Below are 26,440 nucleotides of genomic sequence, written 5' to 3'. Positions count from 1 at the left end.
AAGAGAGTCTGCTTCTCCCTCTGTCCTTCCCCTGGCTCATCTTCTCTCTTTCGAATAAATAAATAAAATCTTTTAAAAACCCAGAGGTTCAAAGAAGATCATTTTGAGCATTTTATAGTGAGTTACTATAAAATATAAAGGTGTAAAGGAAATTGGACCACTGAATTCAAAGCTCAGTTGGAAGAATTATCTCAAAACTTACAGGAAAAAAAAACAGTAAAATGAAAATTATAGAAGGAAGGACATTAGAAAAATAAGATAGAACCAGGACATTAAACAGCCAATAACACTTTCAAAGGCAGGGAGGAAAACAGACTGGAGCAATTCAAAATAAAAAGAGGAAATTTTCTCAGACCAAACCAAATATTAGTTAAGATTTATGAAATTAGGCTCATTACTAAACATATGGAATGATGGAATGGCTAAACATCAAAAATAAATGAATCTTACAAATGTGCAGAAATATTTTATAAAAAGTTACCTAGGAAGAAAAGGTAATTGGATACATATCACCCATATACAATCTTTGTTTTAGTGATATGAAGAAAAACTCATCCACTCACCAAATATTTATTTAAACTCCTATTAAATTCATACGGGCTGTTTAGCATCTGGAATGAATAGTGAACAAACTAGATAAAGTCTCTGCTCTAAGAACTTATATTCTAGTGGGACTAAAGGAAACTGCAGGCAACGCAAGAAAAGCTTGCTGAGATAGATAATTTTGTATGGGTAGGAAAATTTTGTGTTTCATCATATTTTGTTTCATCATATTTAAGAGGTGATGCTACATCTTTTTTTTTTATTTGTTCTATCAATTAGGATTAGGTTCACACACATCTACAATTGAATTAACAGAGGTTCATATTTCTCTCATAGAGTCTACAGGTAGGTGGCCTGTGAGCACTGTATGAGGTCACTCCACAAAATCTTGAGAAATCCAAGCTCCTCCATCCCTAGGAATGTACCCTGTACCTACTACACATATACACATACATGCACACACACACACACACGCATGCTCCCCAAAACTATTTGGGGAATCCCAAGAATCAGCGTGTAACAGGTATCCATGGTGATCCTAATGAGGTGGTCTTTTACCCACCTGAGAAATCCTGGGGGAGGGGAATGAGGGAAAAAATGGTGAAGGGAATCCAAAAAACCAGGGAATAAGAGGAATAAAATTACTTCCAAAAATCAAACTACTATATCAATAGTTACTAAGAGTAGAAATATACAAAGTTTACGAAGGAAATCTAAACCACCAGTATTTGACAAAACCCTAACTTTTAGATATTTTCTTATCTACACAAATAGTCCACATGAAGGTGAATGATGCTCAGCAAGTCCAAAGGTGCAATGGGAGCAGCTGGAAGAGTCTCGGAGGCTTTCCCAAGCTGTGACACCTACATCTCGTTGCATGCCTTTTTAGAACTTCTCCAACCATTCTGCTGTGAAAAGTTTGGATTTACTTTCCTTGCTTCCCTGTGAAACACGTCAGAGGACACTTTATCATTTTAAGTTAGTTTTGCACCATTATGTCTTAGAAACTTAGGGGAGGTGAGGCAATATGAAAGGCTGCAATGAGATCGTGCTCCACGAAGGAGCTAAGCCAAAATGCAAAGTGAATTTGGCGGTCACATCCTCACCTCCACGCCCCTCGGAAGAGAAATAGGAGGCCAAAGAAAGGACAATGTCATAAAGCCAGGTAAATGGTGGCTCAGGTCACTTTGTAACATCTACTGCTTCACAAAACTACGAAATTGAGGAGATGGTTGGTGTTCACCGAGTGGCTTTTGAAAGTTCCCATCCCTGATCCTGTTCAGAAAGCAGATCCGTCTGAATGGCCCCGGGGTCCCTGGCTGCGGCGGACTGCAGGCCATTGCCCTCCTTCCCTGGGAAACCTTCCCTGGGAACCTGCCCTGCCTGCTCAGTCCTATCCTCCTAAATTGCTGGTTAAGGGCAGTCGGGGGGCCCAGCGGTGGAGCACCTGCCTTGGGCCCAGGGCGAGCCCCCGGGTCCCGGGATCGAGTCCTACGTCGGGCTCCCTGCGTGGAGCCTGCTTCTCCCCTGCTTCTCTCTGTCTCTCTCTCCCATAAATAAGTAAATAAATCTCTAAAAATAATAATAAATAAATAAATAAATTGCTGGTTAATTTCCAAACTGTTCTGTAGCCTCCCGGTGGCCCACAGGGGGTGTCGGACTGTGGTGCGGGAGCCTAACCCCGCCCGGAGCCTGGACTCTGCGCGAGTCCCTGGACGCTCCGGGCTTGGCGCGCCTCACCCGGAAAACGACGCTTGTTGCACGTTTGCTAAAAGCCCGCGGAGTTTTTAAGTGTACGATGGGGATTTAAGCAGAAGCAGGCTTCTCGGACACACAGGGCAGGTCCTTCCTGCGGGAGGCCCCGGCCGGCGGGGGGAGGGGCGTCACCGAGGCCGCCTCGGGTCCCTCTCCGCAGGCCCGGTGGGAGCGGGGCCCACAGCCTCCCCCCCCCCCCCCCCGGGGCTTTCGGGGCAGCCCAAGGGCGGTGACACTCGGCGCCCCCGCCCCGCGACGCTCTGGCTACAGCCCCGCACCCAGCCCCGCACCCAGCCCCACACCCAGCTCCTCACGCAGCCTCCCACTGAGCCCAGCACCCAGCCCCGCACCCAGCCCCGCACTCAGCCTCCCACTGAGCCCGGCACCCAGCCCGGCACCCAGCCCCGCACCCAGCCCGGCACCCAGCCCCGCACCCAGCCCCGCACTCAGCCCCGCACCCAGCCCCGCACCCAGCCCCGCACTCAGCCTCCCACTGAGCCCGGCACCCAGCCCCGCACCCAGCCCCGCACCCAGCCCCGCACTCAGCCTCCCACTGAGCCCGGCACCCAGCCCCGCACCCAGCCCCACACCCAGCCCGGCACCCAGGTCGGGGCGGCTGCAGGACCGGGCTCGCGCTCCCCCCGCCTCTTCCCCCGAGGGTGGCTCCTTCCTCCCCCCAGGCCGCGCCGCGCGCAGCTCGGGAGGGACCGGGCGCCCCACGCTGCGGGGGGAACCGCGACCTCCCCGCCCCCGTCCCCGTCCCCGTCCCGGTCCCCGTCCCCGCCCCCGTCGCCGTCCGGGTCCCCGCTCCGGACCCCGCCCCGCCCCGCCCCGGCCGCAGCCCCGCCCCCCGGGAAGGCCCCGCCCCACGTGACCCCGCGGCCGGCCAATCAGCGCAGCCCCAGCGCAGTTCAAACCCGCGGCGCGGAGGACGGTTGCTGGGCCCGCGGCTCCCCGGCCCCCTGACCCCCCGGCTCCCCCCGGCTCCCCTCCGCTCCCCCGGCTCCCCCGGGCCCCGCCCCCCCGCCATGCCCCGCGGGGCGCGCTGACGGGCCGCATGGAGGGCCGGGCTGTGCCCCCCGGGCCGTACCGGGCCACCAGACTGGTAAGTCCAGCCCCGGCGGGGGAGGGGGGACCCGGCCCGCGGCCCCCGCGCGCCCCGAGGGCTCGACCCTCCCACGGCACCGCTCCCCGCCCGGCCTCGCCACGCCCTCGGCCCTGCGCCCCGGAGACGGACCCGGTACCCGGAGGTGGCAGAGGGGGTCGGCCCGGGGGACAGCGGGGGGGGGGGGGGGGCGGGGGGGGACAGCCCGGGGGGGGGACGGCCGGAGGGGACAGCTGGAGGGGGACAGCCCGGGGGGGACACCTGGGGGGGACAGTCCAGGGGGACAGGCCGGGGGGACAGCTGGAGGGGGACAGCTGGGGGGGGACAGCCCGGGGGGGACAGCTGGGGGGGACAGTCCAGGGGGACAGTCCAGGGGGAGAGCTGGAGGGGGACAGGCTGGGGGGGGACAGCTGGAGGGGGACAGCCCGGGGGGGGACAGTCCAGGGGGACAGGCTGGGGGGGACAGCTGGAGGGGGACAGCCCGGGGGGGACAGTCCAGGGGGACAGGCCGGGGGGACAGTCCAGGGGGACAGGCCGGGGGGACAGCTGGAGGAGGACAGCCCGGGGGGGACAGCTGGGGGGGGACAGCCCGGGGGGGACAGCTGGGGGGGACAGTCCAGGGGGACAGTCCAGGGGGAGAGCTGGAGGGGGACAGGCTGGGGGGGGACAGCTGGAGGGGGACAGCCCGGGGGGGGACAGTCCAGGGGGACAGGCCGGGGGGGACAGCTGGAGGGGGACAGCCCGGGGGGGACAGTCCAGGGGGACAGGCCGGGGGGACAGTCCAGGGGGACAGGCCGGGGGGACAGCTGGAGGAGGACAGCCCGGGGGGGACAGCTGGGGGGGGACAGCCCGGGGGGGACAGCTGGGGGGGACAGTCCAGGGGGACAGTCCAGGGGGAGAGCTGGAGGGGGACAGGCTGGGGGGGACAGCTGGAGGGGGACAGCCCGGGGGGGGACAGTCCAGGGGGACAGGCCGGGGGGGACAGCTGGAGGGGGACAGCCCGGGGGGGACAGGCTGGGGGGGACAGCTGGAGGGGGACCGTCCAGGGGGACAGGCCGGGGGGGGGGGGACAGCTGGAGGTGGACAGCCCGGGGAGGACAGCCCCGGGGTGGGGACAGGCCGGGGGGTGGGACAGGCCGAGGAACACAGCGCAGGGGGGACAGCCGAGGAGTCAGCCCGAGGGGCACAGCTTGGCGCCGCTGCACCTGCTACCTGGAGGCGGGCGGTACCGACCCACCTGCTCTGGGCACAGCCGCACCTTTTAAAGCTAGGCCCAGAAGCACAGTCGGGCCCTCCCGGGGATCCAGGGCCGGGCGGCGGCCGCGGCTGGTGGGCAGCGCTCTTGTACTCCGCCGGGTCTTTGTGCATCGACATTTTCAGTCCAAGAGGGCGCAGCGCCACTGGGTAGGAGCCCTAGAGGGCGACCTCACTCCCTGAGCCTCAGTTTCCACATTGGTAACGTGGGGCTCGGGACGCCCACGCCCCGGGGAGGACATCCCGGAGGACACGCTGTGCAAGGGCCTCTGGTCTGGGTCCCTGGCCGAGCCACGGCTCCGTGGGTTTCTGGGCCAAGTAAACGTAGCACGAGGAGTTGGGAAGGAAAGAATTCTGTGTTTTCGACTCTTAAATTTTGTGCTGTGGGCGTGGGGGCCGCGAAGTTCAGATGAGTGATGACATAGCTGTGGGGCAGAGTTGGGATTAGAGGTCAGAGGTCTTGACCCCTAAGATAGGATTTCTCCATTAGAGTGATGCGATTATCCCCCCCCACCTTAGTACCTATTCATAGAATCGTGAGAATGAAAGTGAACTAATGAATGTAAAGCAGTGTCTGACACAAATGCAACTAGCATTTTACTCATATTAGTTGAGGTGTAAAAAAAAAAAAAAAAAGAATGTCTTCCCTGTTAAACACTAAGAGGCAGGTTCATTGCAGTCTTTCATTATTTGCAGGTTTCCTAAATAGGCCAACTAGCCTTTTAGTCAAAAACTATTACAAAGAAACACTAGTACAATACTAGGATTAATAAAGAAAAATCAATACAAGATACAAAATTTTCTGTAGTAAATAGGATGAATGATTTCTTCATGAATTTTTATGATGTAATCAGATGAAATAAAATAATTTTCTTTGATTTGTTTCAAATCGGTAAGATATTCTTTGTTAATTTTAAAATCTATATATTTTCTTTCTGCAGTGGAATGAAATTACCACATCTTTCCGAGCAGGAATGCCTCTACGAAAACACAGGCAACACTTTAAAAAATATGGCAATTGTTTTACAGCAGAAGAAGCAGTGGATTGGCTTTATGACCTATTAAGAAATAATAACAATTTTGGTCCTGAAGTTACAAGGCAACAGACTCTCCAACTGTTGAGAAAATTCCTTAAGAATCATGTAATTGAAGATATCAAAGGCAGATGGGGATCAGAAAATCTTGATGACAACAGTCAGCTATTCAGGTACTGAACAGATAAATAATTTGCAAAACTGAATTATTTGATAAAATTTAACTCCACTTCCATAATACTTTTCCCAAAATTGCAGTTTCTTCGGAAGAAATAATGTCTTCTTTATAAAACGTACTGCTCTTAGTGCAATTAAAAGCACTTAGAAGTTAAAGTTAATTGCTGCACAATTAAGACTTTTAAATGTTATATGTTAATAAAATAACCATTGGGACAAAAAAGAATGAGATATTATCACTTCTACGTATTCTGAAGTCTATACCATTTCAAGAACAAATTGTAATTAACCTTTAGTTTCACAGATTTAAGAACCATAAGACAAATTTTCACAGGTCCTTGTATTCAAGTAACATACAACCTTATATAATCTAAGAATACATGTGGTAAAATAAATAGTAGCAAATTTTTATTAAGGATTTACATGTATCAGAAACCCTGCTTTATGATTCACATATTTTCTTATTCAGTCCCTGGATAGTTAAACAGGATAGGTATTAGCTCCTTTTTGGGAGCTATGAGATGAAGCCCTGAAACCAGGCTTCATTAAATCCTGTTAGATGGCTCTGACATAGGTTCCTCCACCTTGAAACACTGTAGACCTTTGTCAGGTTACTCCCCGGACCTTGCTACTGTGCCTTTCCCGGTGGAGGTGGAGCCTCTTGACTCCCTCAGGCCAGCACAATTGCTTTTTCTCTCACGCACACAGGACACAGGTCACAAGGTCCTTGGATTCTTAAACCCCTGCATTTTTTTCTCTGCAAAATTAGTCCTGTTCAAATGAAATGTCTTGGAAGCTGATTCTTTCCTATGTATCAAAGATGATTTATGCTGGACAACTAAACTGCAATAACAAGCATATGGACAGTTCATTTTGTGTGACTCTCTACAAATCCGTCCTCTCTCAGCTGCTGCTCAGTGGCCTCTGTGAGCACCTTTGCTGTTAGTCATCAGGTGGCTGTTACTGGTTCTCAAGGCCCCAGGCTTACCTTCGCTTCACCTCTCTCCCTGGGCAATCTCTTGCCATGTCTTCACCTACTCTCCTTATAACTTTCAAACTTCCAACCCAAATATATCTCCTGGGCTTTAGACCCATTTTTTTTGCCCATTAGGCATTTCAGATATAACAGAAAAGTCAGTGTCATCTCTTAACCTAAATCTGTCTTCTTATATCCACACCTAAGTGAATGGCACTGTCTCCCCTAGAGCTGCTTTGATTCTTTTCTTCTCCCCTTTAAGTGATATTTAATTAACAAACCGTGTCTGTTGTACTGCTTCAGTAGTTCTCTATCTGTCCATCCACTCTGATGGTTCTTTTTGTTAGACCATTTTTCTCTCTTACCTGGAATTCTCCGTAATTCTTCAACTAGTTTCTCTGCCTCTGGTGTTTTACATTGATAACAAAATTATAAAGTACTTAGAAATAAACTTTACCAAAAATGTGTAAGGCCTTACTGGACAAAAGTATAAAATTATATTGAAGGTAGTAAGTGGAGGAAGATAGCCTGCTGATGAATCAAAAGACTTACTATCATAAATAAGTCATTTTTCCCTAGATTGACATGTAAATTCAGCGCATTTTCATTCAAAACTCCATTTAATTTTTTTTTAGAGTTTGACAAGCAGATTCTGAAGTTCATTTAGTAATATAAAAGTTCAAGGCTATTTTGAGGTGAGGAGGGGAGAATTGCCCTATTTGATATCTGGGCTTAAAGCAATTAAGTACTAATAAAACAAACCCATACATACGGTTGATCCTTGAATAATGCAGGGGTTACAGGTACTGACTCCTTGCATGGTTGAAAATCTACATATAACTTTTAACTTTTGACTCCCCCAAAACTTTACTAATAGCCTACTGTTGACCAGAAGCCTTATTAATAACATACATAACCAGCACACATTTTGTATGGTTTTTTTTTTAAAAGAGTTTATTTATTTATTCATGAGAGACACAGAGAGAGAGAGAGAGGCAGAGACACAGGCAGAGGGAGAAGCAGGCTCCACGCAGGGAGTCCGATGCAGGACTCATCCCGGGCCTCCATGATGATGCCCTGGGCTGAAGGCAGCGCTAAACTGCTGAGCCACCTGGGCTGCCCCATTTTGTATGTTATATGTATTATAAATTGTATTCTTACAGTAAAGGAAACTAGAAAAAAGAAAATGTCATTAAAATCCTAAGGAAGAGAACACTTCCAACATACTGTACTATATACTTTTTTAAAAGATTTTATTAATTTATTTGACAATGAGTTTCTACAAGTAAGGATTATCGTTTTCTGAGATCTACATAGATATAGTTAACACCTTGTACTTTGTGCCAACCACTGTTTCAGGCATGTTCATATATAATAATTCTCAAAACAAGCCTATGAGATCTATACAAGCAATTCTCCAATGCAGCCTTTGTATTGTCACTCATGACCTAAGCAAAAGAGAACCTCCAACTGAGAGAGAGCACAAATGGGGAACGGCGGGCGGAGGGAGAAGCAGGCTCTACACAGAGCAGGAAGCCCAATATGGGGCTCAATCCCAGGCCCCTGGGATCGTTACCTCAGCCGGAGGCAGATGCTTAGCTGACTGAGCCACCCAGGCGCCCCTACTATACTGTATTTTTTTTTAATTGTGTATAAATGAGCTGCACTGCTCAAACCCATGTTCAAGGATCAACTGTATATGGGAAATTGGTATAAGTTATACATGGATTAATACCTAAATATGAAGGGCACCTGGGTGGCTCAGTGGTTGAGCATCTGCCTTTGGCTCGGGTCATGATCCAGGGTCCCAGGATCGAGTCCCACATCAGGCTCTTTGCAGGGAGCCTGCTTTTCCCTGTGCCTGTGTCTCTGCCTCTTTCTGTCTCTCTCATGAATAAATAAGATCTTTAAAAATAAATAAATACCTAAATATGAAAATGAAACTCTTATGAAGGAATATAAAAAAAAATATTTTTAGGACTGTGGAATAGAAAGAATTTCTGAGATCACTAAAAACTTTTGCATATTTTTAATGTGTAAGATACAATACACCAAACCCTATATTATGTATATTAAAAATATAAAAACATGAGCAAGAAGGAAATATACTAACTGCAAGTTAATGGCTTCCCTAAAAAAGAGAGAAAAATAGAAAAAGCAAAGAAATTCTTTGCTTTTTCAAAAAATAATAATGAAGTCTTTAGTAAAATGTTAACAATTGCTCGATTGATGATTACATACATGGATGTTTATATTTTCTGTACTTTTTTGTATCTGAAATATTTTATTATACTGGAGCAGGGGGAAAAAGCATTATAATCAAAAAGAGTAACAGAGACAAGGTCTGGAAATCAGAACAAGCAACAAAACCCAGAAAATATTTATAAATTATATAGCTTATCAAAGAAATCTAGAAAATGTAACTAGTCTTCAACAGAATTGATCCAAGTAACTCTGAATTATTCAGATATAAAAGTTAAAATATGTATGTACAGTATATTAAGGTAAGTAGGAAACAAAATATTTTTCAAAGGTTTACTGGGAAAATCGATTTATGTAGAATCTTTATTCCTTGAGAATATAAATAAATTCAGTTCTTTTTGTGACGTATTTTTTTTTCTTTAGATAAACAGGCATTAAAAATCTGTTTCTGATCTCACGTTATTTAAGTGCTTATTATTCTCACACCAGATTTCCTGCAAATTCTCCGCTTAAAAGTCTTCCACGAAGGCATCCAGAATTGAGAAAAAACAGCATAGAAAACTTTTCCAAAGATAAAGATAGCATTTTTAAATTACGAAATTTATCTCGTAGAACTCCTAAAAAACTTGGATTACATTTCTCTCAGGTAAAATATCCATTTTACTAATTACTAATTTAAATATAATTACCATGTACTTAATTATAAAATCATTAAAAGTATATAAATCTTTGAAGCCAATACTGAAGTCTCTTAACCTACATTATTTTCCAAAAATATGTGTATAATTTTATCGTACAATAATAGAACCCATAGGAATAATTATAAAAATGGTAGTGAAACATAGTTGAAATAGTATTTGTAATTTAAGACTTTTTTTTTTTAAATTGATTTGAGGGTAGTAGGGGCAGCTATGAGTGAGAGCTCTATTACCGTATGTTAACATTATTTCTCCAGCTGACACCTGCTTATAGCCTCACAGTAGACTGTTTACCAATAGAATTACGAAATACTAGGAATTACACCAGCTCAGGATTTCCTTAATTCGAGCATAACATATTAAACCAAAGTAATTTTTTTCCAGGAAAATATAGAGAAAATGAACCATAAAATAATCCATGAAGATCAAGAAAACTCAGTTGATAATAGAGAGATAAGCCGGGAAGATGTTGAAGAAGTTTGGAGATCTGTTATTCTGATCTAGTAAGCTAAAGCTAAGCCCTAACAAAGTTCCAGAGGTGTTTAGTATGTTAATTTGACATTTTTATCAAGATATACAAATGCAAAAAGGCTTAGGATGTAACCCAGATGTGTTTCTTAATAAATATTCTTGCTATAGTTCTAGTATAATAGAAATAGAATGTTTACAGTGTGGTTTATTTTTTCTTTGAATCAAAGCTATAGCTATAGTTTGGGGTCTTATATTGGAATCCTTTCAAGGTTACTAAGATAAATATATTTGAAAATGGATACTAAATATAAACCTTGTAAGTTTGGTTTAAGAGAGAAATATTCTGATGGCTTCGTTTGCCATTCTTACTCTTTCATATTTATATCCTATTCCACTTAATTTTATGGAGAAAAAGAAGTTTATATTGTTTCTTCTGTTTAGCCTGCAAACCATTTTAGGTGTGCCATCCCTAGAAGAAGTCGTAAATCCAAAGCAAGTAGTTCCTCAGTACATAATGTACAACATGACCAATACAAGCAAACACGGAATAGTTATACTGCAAGACAAATCAGGTTGGTATCAATGACAGAAGTTGGAATATCTTTTAAACTTGCCAACATAGATTGCAGCTCTAGGAGGGGTGCAGAGACTCAAAATATAGAAAGCACAATACTTTAACTGAGAGACCATCGAGGGGAGACTGTTGTTTTATCATAGGTGCTTTAGTACTCATCTTATTTATTTTTTAAAGATTTAATGTATTTACTTGACAGAGAGCACACAAGCAGGGGGAGCAGCACAAACAGAAGGAAGGGCAGAGGGAGAGGGAGAAGCAGGCTCCCCATCAAGCAGGAGCCCAGAGTGGGGCTCGATCCCAGGACCCTGGGATCATGACCCAAGCAGAAGGCAGACATTTAACTGACTGAGCCGCCGGCACCCCTTTAGTAATCATTTTAAGTGAATATTATTCATACCATTATTTTAGCTACTGAGTGGATTTATGCATAAATTTTTGGATGGCAGGACTAGACGTCCACAAGGTATGCATATAAAATTATTGATTAACTACATTTTAGTGAGGACCCCCAGTGTATCAGGCATTATGCTAAAGATTTAGTGATAAGAGAGAAATGGTCATGCCTTCCTGGAGCTTACATGAGTAGTTACATATAAATTTACGTGGGTCAGGACATACATGCAAAACTGAGTTAACACACAATAAAATAAGCCCAAAGTCTCAAAGCTGATATTTTAAAGATTACTGACTTTATTACATATACTTTTATAATGTATTAATTTTAGGTATAAGATGGAAAAATGAGGAATATAATTCAAGCCAGATGTGCTACAAAACTTAGCATTTCAAGAAATGTGTCAGTAAATCTCAAAGTGTTGCCTCATTTTTTATAATCAGTTGCTGCCTGTAGAATTAACTGCCACGCATTACTTGAGTTTTTTCCTGTTGGCAAGAACGAAAGCAAAAACTTAAGGATTATGTTGTATATGCATCTAGCTCTGGTCCAGTCCCTTCTTTCATTACCTAAAATCACTTAACAGTATATTCTCTTATTCAAACTTTCTGTTCTTTATAACTGTAAACTTTTCAAGTAAAGTATGGCTTTTATGTTGGCATCAAAGAACTGCTAGATTTTAGGCAGCATATTTCAGGTAGTGGCTAATGGAAGATTTAACAAGTAAGCGTCACTGTGGAAGCACCCTAATACTCAGATTTTTAATCCTGGTAACATGCATATATATACATACGTGTGTATATATGTTTTTGGGTATAATTAGTGTAAAGTTTTAATATACTATCAAAAATAGTGTGATTTACTAAGCAATATAAATTTTTTTTGTATAGACGACCTTCCTCACTGGGTGTTATCTGCCATGAAGTGCCTGGCAAATTGTAAGTAAACGAGCAAAATATGTATGTATATATATGTGTTCTCTATTCATCATATTTAATAAGAAGTAAAGGAATTTTAAAAATAATTTATAGAGGTCCTGATAAACTTAGAGTTTGCCAATTTCTCTTGATGTTTAAAGGACAGTCTAGTGGAACTGATTATATTTCTGTGCGTGTGGAATATGCTATAGAGTCCTTCGCTTTTTCTCTGCAGATGGTGGTTTTATAACTCAAGCCCATCATTTATGGCTCAGTTTTCATAAATCATAAAATCACAGGCTAGTGGATCTTAACGACCTTGTAGATGTAACCCACATCTGTTGCCTTAGTGAGGCCAATAGAGTTCAAGAAGCAGCTTGTAGGCAGCGTAGCTCTTAGAAGCCGGAAAGGTTCCACCAGAACTAAAGTCGCGTGCAATCCGCCTCAGCCCTGTTGCCATCATACGAGGCTTCCGCACTGAAGTGCTTCATGACATGCTTGTAACTCCGTAAAGACTATTAATGGGACTTTTATGTTTATGGGGGATAAAATGATCTGTCACTAATCAGCAGATCTTTTTTTTTTTTTTTTTAGCATTTTGTTCATCAAGCTTTCTCCATAATGATCAGTGATTATTGATTTTTGAGACCCTAGTTCAAGAACCAAACACTAATTGCTTTAAAATCTATTTTAAAATTATGCAGAAATATGTGCTTCTAAATCATCAAAAGTTAAATTTATGTGTTGATAGTTTTGTTACAAAAGGATTTTTCCAGTTCTTATGAAATGAGTGTTTTAATAATGTTCAAGATGGGTATATATTCCCTTGTTGTCCACTGGGTGTCAATATGACAAAATAACAGAATTGGTAGCAATACAGTAAATAATGTAAGTGAAAGAAAGATTTTATTTATCAAATTGAGGTTAAGATTTTAACTGTAAGGTCTCCTACCTTGGCTCATGGTTTGCCACTCAGATATTCACACTTTCAGGGATTTCATGACATTCCATGTTGAGGGCTTTCTTTTTTTTTCCTTCCCTTTCTTACTAGTCCATGTTAAACCTAAATGATACCAAAGATACAATACTAGATTCCAGTTTAACAACGTATCTAGCCAGAGGTAGTATTTAGACTCAGTTATTATTTAATCCCCTATGGTAATCCTGTAACATACGGGAATCAGTGATTAATATATTCTCCCCAGTTTTTTTCTAGAAGAGAAAGTAAGGTTTTTGAAAGTCTGATCTATAAAGAGTTATGGATTCAAACCTAGATCCTCTAACTATAAACTGTAATTTTAATTCTAGTAAAAGTGTTTGGTCTTAGAAAATTTTGTACTGATTATCAAATTTTTTTATTCTACATATTAATAATTTTTCTTACCCTCTTTAAAAAGATATTTATTTTGCTCTACACAAAATCCCTACCAGCCTTTAAGCTATTAAATGTATTTAATCCTTTTCCAGTGTGTGTAACATTTGTCTGGTGATACAGAAATTTGAAGATAGGGACGCCTGGGGGGCTCCACGGTTGAGTGTCTGCCTTCAGCACAGGGCGTGTCCCCGGGGTCCTGGGATCGGGTGCCGCGTTGGGCTCCCTGTAGGGAGCCTGCTTCTCCCTCTGCCTGTGTCTCTGCCTCTCTCTGTATCTCCGATGGATAAATAAACAAAATCTTAAGAAAAAAAAATTGGAAGACAGAGAAGTTGAGAGATTATTTGGGTTTGGAAAGGGAAAGATTTTTAACTTGAAAGATAGAATAGTGACTCTCAAAGCTGAGTGTGTTTCACAGTAACGAGGGAAGCCAGCCAGAGATTGATTCCTTAGGCAGTTTCATTCAGTTGATCGAACACACCTCAGAAGATTCTTACAGTGAAGATTCCCAGATCAGCTTTTGGAAACTACTAAATTAGCCAGAAGCTAACATTTCTAAGTCAGTAATTATTAGCTTCACCTCTATAAATTCTGGTCCGTACAGGAGAACTTCTATTATTAATAGACCTCAGGGCCCTGGGTCTTGCTGTCACTTTACACTGCTCTTAAGTTCTTGCTCAAGCTTTGCCACCAATGCCTCTTTCATCTTAGGCAAGTTACTCTGAGCTTCAGTTTTCTCATCTGTAACATGAGGTCAGATCTTACTCCTCCGTAAAACACTAACTAGCAGAAGTGATTCTTTCAAGATCACTAAGCTAATGAAATGGGAATGTAAAGACATTATTTAAATCAATGGATGCTTTGTGTCAGGCAAAATTTGTTCATGAAAATGTAAATTTACAAAAGATAATTTGGAAGAATTATTTGTATTATCTAAGTATTCTTTGTTTTATAAATGATTTAAAATAAAATCTTATTAAATAACCTTAATACTTTAAAATAGATTTCAAATTTTGCCTTATATACAGTGTTCAGGTCTATAAATATTAAAACAAAATGCTAATAGTTGCTTGCAGTGATTTCTAATGAAAACATAGTGAGAAAGAATGAGATATACACAACTCTAAAGTTTTGAATTGTGACAGAATTTGTTAAACTTTGCTCCTTCATGGGTTAAAGGTTTTGTACTTTTTATAAGTATATTTAAATTTTTATTTAAAATAGGGGTGTCTGCATGGCTTAGTGGTTGAGCATCTTTCTGCCTTTGGCTCCGGTCATGACCCCGGGGTCCCCGGGATCAAGTCCCGCATTGGGCTCCCTGCATGGAGCCTGCTTCTCCCTCTGCGTGTGTCTCTGCCTCTCTCTCTGTGTCTTTCATGAATAAATAAATAAAATTAAAATAAATAAATAAATAAATAAATAAATAAATACCAAAATGAAATTTTATTTAAAATAAAATATATTTTACCTATTGTTTTTTGCTTCCTATTTCTTAGGGCCAAGAAGTAATGATCTGAATAATCCAACTTATGTTGGATTTGAACGAGATGTATTCAGAACAATAGCAGATTATTTTCTAGATCTCCCTGAACCTCTGCTTACCTTTGAATATTATGAATTATTTGTAAGCATTTTGGGTATGTATGTATTTTTACTTATTATTTAAATTTGTTTTATTAACATTTTCAAGTCTCCCATAAATTAAAAGATCTAAAAGTGTAGGTAAATATGAAGGTGGCATGCTATGAATTTTTTTTTCATGCTCTGAATTATTTTAAACTTTGGGAATACTTTGGTTCCTGTTATGTTGTTTTCCAATAATTCAAATATGTCATCCAATATTTGTTCTCCATATCATTTATGTGTTCTACAATTCACTTCATTTCTGACACTGACTACCTATCAAAGTTAGACCAGACGCCACAAGTTAGTGACAAAATCATCCAGTCCTGATAATAACCACCCAGAGTTAATGCAAACTCTACAGATGAAAGGCTCAGCTCCACAGGACTGCCATCCATTCAGGTACCAGGTATAAATGAGGTCCACAGGGTTACACACACTGCTGCCCAACTAACTACCAGTTTGGGAATTCCCACAACATTCCTTGGGCTTCCTAATTGATTAAAACTCACAGAACTCTGGAAACTGGTTTATTTGATGAGTGCCAGTTTTTATAAAGGATACAAGTCAGGAACAGCCATATGGAAGGAGTATACAGGGCAAGATGTGGGAGTAAGGGCTGTGCAGAGCTTCCATGCCGTCTCCAGGAATGCCATCCCCCCAACCATGTCCATATGTTTACCAGCCCATAAGCTCCCTTAGTCTTGTTATTTCAGAGTTTCTATTGAGGTTTAATTACATAGGCATGATTGATTAGATCATTGGTCATTGGTGATTGTGCTCATTCTTCAGCCCACATTCCCCTCTCTAGGGAGGTCTGAGGTAGGCTGAAAGTTCCAACCTTCTAGGTAAGACCAGCCCTAAGTTACCTCATTAGTATAAACTCAGGTGTATTCAAATAGGTGCATTATAAATAACAAGAAACTCCTATCACTCTGGAAATTCCAATCATCTTATGAGCAGTATACCAGGTACTAGAGACAAGGACCAAATATGTAAGTTTTATTGTATTGTAGTTGTCTTATGATTAAGAGCTTTCTAATACACATAGACTGAAACCAGTTATTGTTTAATGTATTTGACTCATAATTTAGATTGTTGAAATAGATTTTAAAGTTATTTATATCACAAGTTGGAAAACCTCTAGCCAGTCTTGCACTTTGTAACTGAATGTTGCATGTGTCCTATTTAAGTGGCTTCTGAATTAAGCAACTGCTATTTGTACTATACTAACAAAGTATACTATAGTGATGCTTTATTTTTTTTTAACTTTACTATTGTTTTATTTTTGTCTACCATCACACAGTTGCATCTTAATTTTTGTTTCATTTCCTGGTAGTTGTTTGTGGCTACGTCACAGTTTCAGATAGACCCAGTGGGATACATAAAATCCAAGATGATCCACAGTCTTCAAAAATCCTTCGCTTAAACAATTTGAATTCCTTCAAATCAACAGAGTGTCTTCTTCTCAGTCTACTTCATAAAGACAAAAACAAAGAAGAATCAGATACTACTAAGAGACTGCAGATAAGTGATCAAGGATTTCAAGAAAAATGTGCTAAGAAAATGCAGCTAGTTGATTTTAAAGATAGAAGAGCCAGTGCTAATGCTATAGTGGGAGGAAGTTGTCATAATTTAATAGGCTTAAGTAGTATGCATGCTCTGTCCTCTAACATCAAACCAAGGTGCTATTCTTTAGAAGGAATTACAGACTTACCAGGGAGTTCAAGTAAAGAGATCTTCAGTGCCTTCCATCAATCTGTTCTGAATATAGGACAAAATAATGAGCAGCTTTTAGAGCCTAAGATCAAACAGGAATCCCTAACGAATCTTCATTCAGAGGAAAGTAATCAGAAGTCACTCTCTGTTGGTTTTAAGAGAACCTCTACTTTGACTGTTGAAGACCAAGAGGAGTTATGTAATGGGAAATGCAAGTCAAAACAACTTTGTAGATCTCAGAGTTTACTTTTAAGAAGTAGTACAAAAAGGAATAGTTCTATCAATATGCCAGTGGCAGAAATTATCATGAAACCAGATCTTGGACAAGGCAGCACAAGTGTGCAAACAGCTATGGAAAGTGAACTCGGAGAGTCTAGTACCACAATCAATAAGAGACTCTGCAAAAGTACAGTAGAACTTTCAGAAAATTCTTTACCTCCAGCTGCTTCTGTGTTGACTGGCACACAAAGTAAGGTTGATGCTTTCAATGCATGTGATATTAACGTTTAGTGTCTACTAACTGTTCTGTTTGCCTGTCTTTTCTTCTCTGAAACTGCTTTATATTTTTCCTGCAAAAGGAAAAGTTTTTCTTGTAAAAGACTGTCATGGCACAACCAATATTTATTCTACTTACCTAAAGCACTTATTTTCTTTTACTTCATTTTAACTTCAGAGTCACTTCAGTTGTAGTAGGTAAAGGATATTAATTAATATTCAAATAGGTCATGAAGAAAATAATGAGAATCTTACCATGCTATTGAGGAATGTGGAAATTTCTAGGAATAGTTAATTATTATTATTATTTTAGTATTTATATGACTATTCTTTATGTAATTGTGTATGCTCATAGTGTGAAAGCGACTGGTGTCATTGATGATTTCTTGCGGGGGTGGGGTGTAATTTTGCCTTCTAGGTTTGCTGCAACCTCATATAGAGAGGGTTGCCATCGATGCACTACAGTTATGTTGTTTGTTACTTCCCCCACCAAATCGTAGAAAGCTTCAACTTTTAATGCGCATGATTTCCCGAATGAGTCAAAATGTTGATATGCCCCCACTGCATGATGCAATGGGTACAAGATCACTGGTAAGTTGATTTCTTAAGGAAAGAATAAGCCCTGGTTCATACACTAAAAAAAGAAAAGAAAATCATCCAAAAGTACTACCTGAGTGATACTGTGGTCTCAAAATCCTAGATTCTCTGGATAGATAGGCTCTTAAAAGTCTGTTTCCTACTAGCAGAATGTTGGTGCATTAATCCTTTGTGCCCAGTATGCTATCCTTTCATATCCTGATCTTTATCTTGTCTGATGGCTTTGCCTCTTCACTCCTAACACTTGATAATAATTGACCCAGACTCTCTGACCATATTCCATTGCTTTGTGCCAATTCTGTTCAGTGGAGAAGGAAAAGGAGATACAGGCACAGTTAAAAAAGCATAAGGGCACCATACTCTGTGAAGGAGAGAATTAATAGGAATATTGTGGTAGTGGGAAGGTTGTATTTGATGAAATACATGAATTAGGGTAGCACATCACTGTGGGCAAGAAATTGGGACAAACTACTGTGAAGCAGCCTCAGACTCCATAAGAGGATGAGAGTGGAAGCATTTTATACAGATATTGATTGGAAATGAGCTTAAAATAGTATCTAATCTCTCTATCTCTCTCCTTCTCCCTCTCTCTCTTCAAGAGCTGCCACTCCCTCGGTGCAGCTTAAAATGGTGTTGCTGCAGCGAGGAATCTGGAGCTGAGCTCTATTCTCAGTAGGGACGGTTCTTTAACGATGATAGACCCGATGTAAAGAGGAAGAATTATTCTTGGGTAATTGTGACACCATTAGAAAGCAGAGAGGAGTTTGTAGGGGAATATATTTTAAGAGACATGATTAGTAAGGAGATAATTTCAGTTTTACACTTCTTGAGTTTGAGTTTATACGACATCAACTGAAATTTATCCAACAGACTATTAGGAACGTGAGCCTGATGAAGAAAGACCAGGGCAGAAGGCATTGTTTGGAGAAAGGTGGTAGTTGGAGCTTTGACAATAAATGAGCTCTAAAGCTAGGAAAGAAGAATAAAAAGCTGAGGACTGAATCTTGGAAGGGGAGAGGTAAAAACGTCTGATGTGTAGGAATAAAACCAAAAATATTTCAGTTCAATACATGGGTGCCTCATCTATTATCTACAAAATACTTAAAACAGAATTCTGATAACTATTTTAGAATGAGGTATGTGTTTGTGTATATCATACTTCATGGGTAATATGGGTATGAATGAGAGTACATGAATTTTGAAATACAAAATTTATCCCAGGATTTGAAGATTCTTTATGATGGAAAATAAATATGCATTGTCTTTAAAGACTGATGGAATAAGGATTAAAAGCTGTTTTCCAGAGTTCCAAGAGCTAAATGCTACCAACCTCATAACCACTAATGTTTACGTGTTATGTGTTCTCCTGGCTTGTGTTTTATGGGTTAATTTCTTGTAACAAGTCATTGTTCTTTAACATTCTTTAAGTGACATATCTATATGACACTAAGAGAACCCGTGGTATTTACAATAAAATTGTGACAAAATTAAAGAAAAAACGAAGTCTTTTATGATCCTTTGGAATTCTATTAAGGAAATACTTAAGTACTTTAAAAAGAATACAGATTCTTCACTTTCTAATGTAATTAATTGTCCTTATTTTTAAGCTGAAGCCTGCTTATCACTTTATCTCAGTACTTCAGCATGATAGATATCCAAAAATTACTGATACTCTTATTTATATAAAGCCTTAGGTTTTTTTGAATTCATGTCTTTTTAATATGTTTCTAGATGATACACACGTTTTCTCGATGTGTGCTGTGCTGTGCTGAAGAAGTGGATCTTGATGAGCTTCTTGCTACAAGATTAGTTTCTTTCTTAATGGATCATCACCAGGAAATTCTTCAAGTACCCTCTTACTTACAGGCTGCAGTGGATAAACATCTTGACTACTTAAGAAAGGGCTATGTATGTATTGTAAATCTTAAAATTCTCTGCCTTAGTCAGTTACAAGTGGCAAATTCATCTCAAACTAGCCTAATTAAAAGGAAGACTTTATCAGCTCACATAAACAACCTCTAAAAGTCAGGAATATAGACAGAATCTAGAGACTCAAATAGCAATAAAGCTGTTTCTGTCTTTTCATCTCTTATTTCCATTGTGCTCCTGTAGTTAACAAATGGCTCTTCCACATGATACAGGGCTTGTGGCTGATTAAAGCCTTTAAGTCACAGACTTATATTTTTAATTTAAAGAAGAAAAGAACTACCCCTTCACCTACCAATTTGAAAAGTTCTTCACATGGACTCTGGCCCAACCTAGACTAAATACACATCCTTTACATGATCGAGGGTGAGTGCGTTGGGGACAGCGCCATACTCTGGCTCTACATAGATTGGAAGGGAACTTGTTCTTCAAAAAAGGTGAGGACAGGGCACCTGGGTGGCTCAGTCAGTTAAGTATCTGACTCTTGATTTCACCTCAGGTCATGATCTCAGGGTCGTGAGATCAAGCCCGCCATCGGGCTCCATACTCCGTGTACAGCCTGCTTGTCCCTCTCCTCTGCTTCTCCTCACGTGCTCATACTCTCTCTAGCTCTCAAATACATAGAATCTTTAAAAAAGAAAAAGAAACGGTGAGGATAGTGGAGCTGGAATGGGAAGGAACCATTACGAGAGGGAGAGAAGGAGAATGCTGAGTAGCTAATAACAATAGATGTCTATTATATTCAATCTTTGGCTTCCCGGCATATATATTCATGTTTCTTTCCATAGGTACCATCCAAACATTGCCATGGCTTCTCGTAATAATCCTTACAATTTCCTTCGGTTGTCAGCAGATGCTACAGTATCTGTCCATGCTCCTACACCTCAAAAACAGTAAAGGAATACTAATACTGTGTCAGAACATTAATGTTTTAAAGTGAATGAAAACGTCACTCTATTTTTGTTGTTTTGTAGTTAAAAGAATAAAATGGGCGGTTAATGGCAATAATGATGATGGATGCCTTTACTTAATATTTATTCTGTGCTAAGCACTATATATACATTATCTCATGTAATCCCCATTTTACAGATGAGGAAACAGACTAAGAGAAGCAAAATAATTTAATGAAGGCTACAAAGCTCGTAGATTGTGGGTCTTTAGATTCTGGGATTTATCTGTTACTCTACTGCATAATACAGTAGTATATTATACAGTTTCCCTGAATTGTTTAATGTTTGGTGGCAAATCGATACTAAATCTCATCAAAAGAACCCTCAGCAAATAGGAACATGAACAGAATAAATAGACTTGGACTATATCATTTTGTTCACAACAGATTAAAAATCCTGGAGATGGACTGATTGTTCCTTTGCCAACGTATTCATACTGTAGACAAATTAGTGCTCAGGAGTTTGATGAACAAAAAGTGTCTACCTCACAAGCTGCAATTACAGAACTTTTGGAGAATATTATTAAAAACAAGAGTTTGCCTCTAAAGGAAAAAAGGAAAAAACTAAAACAGGTAAGGGAATGAATAATGTCTCAATCATGTAAATATTTTTCAATATGCTCTTGCTGATTGTTATTTAATAACAATTAGAATCTAATTTCTCATTTTAATGTTTAGATTTTAGATACTATATATATAGGCCACCTGTATAGCCTACCTGCCTGTCTTTACTCTTTATCCTGAATAATAAAAATAGTAATAACAGATACTCTTTCTTAACTTCTAATGATTATAGTTTAGGTTAGTTTGGGAAAACAAATACAACATTTTGATTATAATACATAGCTTTTTACTGGCTCATTTTTACCATTTAGCATTTTTATCTCCATCAAAATCCAGTAGCAACATGACTCTGGAAAGTTTAATTCCAGATCTGAGATACTCAAATAGGAAATATACTAGATCATTCTGACCTTCGTAGAGGTTACCAATGGGAAGGAAGAAGATCTGGAATTTAGGAGGAGAATACATCCCAAGAGAATCCTAGACCATTAATGCTAACTTGGATCTAAGAAATCTTACATTATACCTTTCATATATGAGAAAGCAAAGGGAGGGCAGGATAAATTGAAAGGATTCTCACTTCTGAAATACATGTTTGAGAAAGGCACTGAATTCTTCTAAAATGTTGAACACTGGATTTCAGCTAGGATAATAAATGTAAAAGACCCTCTAATTTCTTACCTCACTTTTAAGTTTCAGAAGGAATATCCCTTGATATATCAGAAAAGATTTCCCACCATGGAGAGCGAAGCAGTACTTTTTGCTGACAAACCTACAATCAAACAACCTATGCTAATTTTAAAAAAAACAAAGTTTCGTAGTCTAAGATACTGAATTAAAAATCATGGTGTAATACTTGTGGAACTTTGGTAAATGAAGCCATATCTAAGAATCGAGCTTCTATAAAAGAAGTCTATTTATTAATAAGGTTTTTGTAAATAAAATATATATATATATAAAGAGGTACCAAAGTAATTTTTTTTATCAATGTAAGACTGCTAAGAAACTAATACGTCTCAACTGAGAGCAAATAACAAAAGTGGTACCAGACACTTTAACCAGAAACAAACAACACCTGTAAAAGTTGTGGGATGTGCCAAAATTTCACTTACTTGAATTTTAAAGACTGGCATGTTCATCAAGATTAAGCTGTAATTCTGTTTTTAAAAGAAATTAACTTTATCTGCACATGTGCTTGTGAATATTGGCTAAAGTACTAGTTGTTAAGGGGTACTTTTGTTTCTAAGTATAAAAATGTGAAGAATATTGGAAAATCCAGTGAATCCTCTATGCTAAATGTTGCATTCTTTTGTATACTATTTTTCTACTTTTGATCTATTTACATATGTGTGTGTTTTTAAGATACGTGCATGTAAGTCTTCAATTTGCTTTAAACATTTATCTCAACTGCTTCAGTCATTCAGTTTCTCAATAAATATCTTTTGCAACCTTATGTTCATGTATGCACTAGAAGATTGTGGTGTAAAAGAAGTATAAGGCAATCGTGTATTCATTCAAAAGATATTTATGTAGCAATTACTATGTGCCTTTTATTTTTCCAATATGGAGAGACAGTGTTGAATGAATCACAAAAATCTCTTCCTTTATTTATTTTCTAATCAAGGGAGATGTACCTACCAGATACTTAAAATAACAATATATCCCCTGAAATCAAGTCGGGCAAAGGCCTACAGCTGAAGACTGAGCTCCTTAGTTACGTAATAATACTTCTCTAAGCTAATGTTTTCAAACGGTTGCATGTTAGAATCTCCTGGAAAGTTTTAAGACTATAGGCTCAGGCCCTACCTTGTATCAATTAAATCCAAATTTTAAGAGATGGTATATAGGGATCAGTATTTTTCAAACTTTCTGGGCAATTCCAATATTCAGCCAACTTTAAGAATCAGTCTCTAAACATTTTTATAATCATTTAAGTAAATGCCAAGCTGCTGGCACACTGGCTTTATTTCATTGGAAGAAAATGCAAATTTTAAATGCTTATCATCTTACCACAAAATTATTCATATTTCTGCTTTGCTGACCAAGTACCAACTTGAAGCAGTTTTTCTTCCATATTTTACTCCAAGATTGTTTAATATCCATTCCTTGTGTGTAAAGACATGTACATAGTGTCTGGAATGTAATAGACACTTGCTATTCAATAACTTGATTTCTCAATGTAATGTAATGCTATATAAAATGACAGTGTTTCATTTGTAATTACTATTTTTTTATTAAAAACCTAGACAGAAAATGATAACTATTCTTTTGCCCTTAGCTATAAAGTTAAAGAACCAAATTAGATCTTTTTTCAAGGTGTTTGTATAATACAACTTTTCCTATTTAAAGATGTGTAATGGGGTGCCTAGGCGATTCAGTCTGTTAAGGTCTAACTCTTATTTCAGCTCAGGTCATGATCTCAAGGTTTTGAGATCTAGCCCCACTTCAGGCTCTGCTCTGGGTGTGAGGCCTGCTTGAGATACTCTCTCTCCCTCTCCCTCTGCCCCTACTCTCGTTGTGCTGTCTTTCTCACTCTCTGTCTCTCAAATAAATAAATAAAAATAAATAAATACATAAACAAATAAATAAATAAAAATTTTTTGAGTAAGGATTTGTAATGTGAATTCTGTTGCATATCGAGGTAAAAATTGTGGAATTTATAACAATTTAATTTTTGTATTTATTGATATTAAATACATAAATATGTAAAGACATAGTAACTTTTTATCTGCACTAACGTGCATGCAACTGAGATCACAAAATTGATGTAACAGTTTAATAACATGAATTGTGGAGTCAGATTTGAATTTTACTGTGCTGTACTGTGTAACCTCAGACAAATTACTTAACTGCTCAGAATTCTACATTCCTTATCTATTGGTAAAGATTATATTAGTACCTCTCTTTTAGGATTGTTGTGAGAATTAAATAGGATAGGTGATAGGTAGATGACAAAATCACGATTGGATGCCTGGCTCATGGGGGTTAATCAGATTAAAACAGCCTGCCAGCAAGCGCAGAAAACCCCTAGACGTTAGAAACTCCCATGGCAACTCTCTCAGGTCCCCTCCCTCTTCGGGAGCCATGTACTCTGTTATTTGATAAACTTTACCGTCACTCAATAAGCCTTTTTTTGCTGCCCACCACTCTGTTTGGTCTACCTCTTCATTCTTCGAAGCATTGTGACCAAGAGCTGCGGGCACCAAAGGAAAAGGAAATCCTGCAACAGCATTTTTAATTTCTGCCTGATTCAATTTTAGTTCTTTTATTTCTAGAGTAAGGGATTCTCTAGTGTCTTCTATGCTTTTTCCCAAGCCCAGTTAGCATCTTTATAATCATTGTTTTAAATTCTAGTTTAGACATTTTACTTCTATCCATATTGATTTATTCCCTGGCAGTGACTACTACCTCCTGTTCTTTCTTTTGGGGTGAATTTCTCCATCTTATTATGTCCAAACAAGAACAGAAGAAAGAGAAAAGGCAACAACAACAACAACAACAGAAAAAAAAATAAGAAAAAGTCAAAACAAGAAACAAGACAGAACAAAATAATAAACCAGACCCTGGGTGTATTTTGGTCTGCTTGTTAAAAGAATCTAGGTCCCAAAATAGGAGAGAAAGAAAAACATATATATACAATATAAAATGAAATAAAATAAAATACAATGAAAGGAAGCCAGGATGCCTAGGTGGCTCAATGGTTAAGTGTCGCCTTCAGCTCAGGGTGTGATCCTAGAGTCCCGGGATTGAGTCCCGCATCAGGCTTCCCGTGGGGAGCCTGCTTCTCCTGCTGCCTGTGTCTCTGCCTCTCTCTCTCTCTCTCTCTCTCTCTCTCTCTGTCTTTCATGAATAAATAAAATCTTTAAAAAAAAAAAAAGGAAGCCAAAAGTAAAGTATATATAGATATATAAATAAAAATTTTAAAAATTAAAAAGGAAGAAAAAAGAAAATAGCTGAAAAAATAAAACTGGAAGACTAAAGAATCATCTTAAAAACATGAATGCTATATACTATTTCCCCCAAGAGCTAAAGTTTTGCAGTTCTCCATGATCAGTAACCGTGGTGCTAGCCATTTGTTCCTGCCAGTATTCTGGAGGTGGGGCTTGTGCTGATTCTCAGGTGCCTTTGCAGTGTAGAAATGTGCCTCCCTGGCCAGGGGCAGGGCTCAGTGTAAGTGGCTCTGGATTCTACTATGTGGTGTTTTGCTCCCTGAAGACTTTGAGCACCAATGGGGGGGATGAAAATGGTGGTGCCCTCTTCTCTAGCCCTGGAGCTGAAAGTTTACACCCCCACTCTTCATTGAGCCTCACAGAAAAGTAGTCCGTCACTTTTCTCTCCCTAGTTTCCATCCAAACTGTGTTCACCCAGCCTGTGACTGAGCTCCAAATCTCCAAATTTCATAGGCTCCCCCAGCTTGGACCTGCACTGTTCACAAAGCTCCACACTTTTAAAAATTCAACAAAAGCCGGCATTCGACAATGTCCAGCATCTAATAAAAAATTACTAGACATGAGCTTTTATGCAATCATTTCATAATAGATACAATATTGAACATTATGCTGTGTATCTGACAGTAGTATGTCTTTTGCCAATACACTTCAATAGAAAAATAATAATAAAAAGAAAAGAAAAATTACCAGACATGCAAAGGAACAGAAAATCTATTCCCCACGACCAGAGGAAAAGATCAGTCAATAGAAACATACCAGGAATGACAGAGATAATGGAATTAACAAACACTTTAAATAATTATTATAAGTATATTGTAGAATACAAAGGAAATAGAGAATATAGTGATAGAATGGAAGATATCAAAAAGATCCAAATAGAAGCTGTAAAGATTAAAAATACAATACCCCAAATGAAAAATCTGTGTAATGAAATTAAGAGCAAATTAGGCACAGCAAAAGAAAAGGTCTGTAAACTTGAAAAACCCATAGACCCTACCCAAAATAAAGAAGAAACAAAACTGAAAAAAATAAAAGTACAAAGCCTCAGTGAGCTGTGGGAAAGTATGACATTGAATAATGCATGCAATAAGAGCCTGGAGGGGCACAGTTGGGTTAGGGTCCAACTCTGGTTCTGGTTCAGG

The 26,440-nt window shown here is 40.1% G+C and overlaps 1 protein-coding gene across 6 annotated transcripts; it reads left to right on the top strand.

Moving 5' to 3' along the window:
* Positions 1–3,251: 3,251 nt before the first annotated feature.
* Positions 3,252–25,023, top strand: DEPDC1 (DEP domain containing 1). Of its 6 annotated transcripts, none has more exons than XM_077904990.1 (12): positions 3,252–3,403; positions 5,599–5,864; positions 9,536–9,692; positions 10,129–10,247; positions 10,657–10,787; positions 12,077–12,124; positions 14,972–15,112; positions 16,438–17,286; positions 17,731–17,903; positions 19,641–19,817; positions 21,172–21,357; positions 24,815–25,023. In XM_077904990.1, the coding sequence occupies exons 1-12, from the start codon at positions 3,356–3,358 to the stop codon at positions 24,860–24,862; spliced, it is 2,343 nt and encodes a 780-aa protein (XP_077761116.1). In that variant the 5' UTR covers positions 3,252–3,355; the 3' UTR covers positions 24,863–25,023. The 6 variants fall into 6 exon arrangements, with proteins under 6 accessions (XP_077761116.1, XP_077761115.1, XP_077761117.1 ...); XM_077904989.1 differs by having other exon boundaries at positions 24,810–25,023; XM_077904991.1 differs by having other exon boundaries at positions 24,747–24,883.
* Positions 25,024–26,440: the final 1,417 nt, after the last annotated feature.

The sequence above is a fragment of the Canis aureus genome, chromosome 8 (genome assembly GCF_053574225.1).
Source record: "Canis aureus isolate CA01 chromosome 8, VMU_Caureus_v.1.0, whole genome shotgun sequence".
NCBI classification, from domain to species: domain Eukaryota; kingdom Metazoa; phylum Chordata; class Mammalia; order Carnivora; family Canidae; genus Canis; species Canis aureus.
The sequence above is the reverse complement of the archived record's forward strand: the minus strand, read 5'-3'. Positions and strand labels throughout refer to the sequence as shown.

Excerpts from the sequence above, each read along its gene's own strand:
- DEPDC1 (XM_077904988.1), top strand. The coding sequence starts at position 3,356 with ATGGAGGGCCGGGCTGTGCCCCCCGGGCCGTACCGGGCCACCAGACTG. Across the intron at positions 10,788-12,076 it reads TATACTGCAAGACAAATCAG|ACGACCTTCCTCACTGGGTG; the intron begins GTTGGTATCAAT and ends TTTTTTGTATAG. Across the intron at positions 15,113-16,437 it reads ATTATTTGTAAGCATTTTGG|TTGTTTGTGGCTACGTCACA; the intron begins GTATGTATGTAT and ends ATTTCCTGGTAG.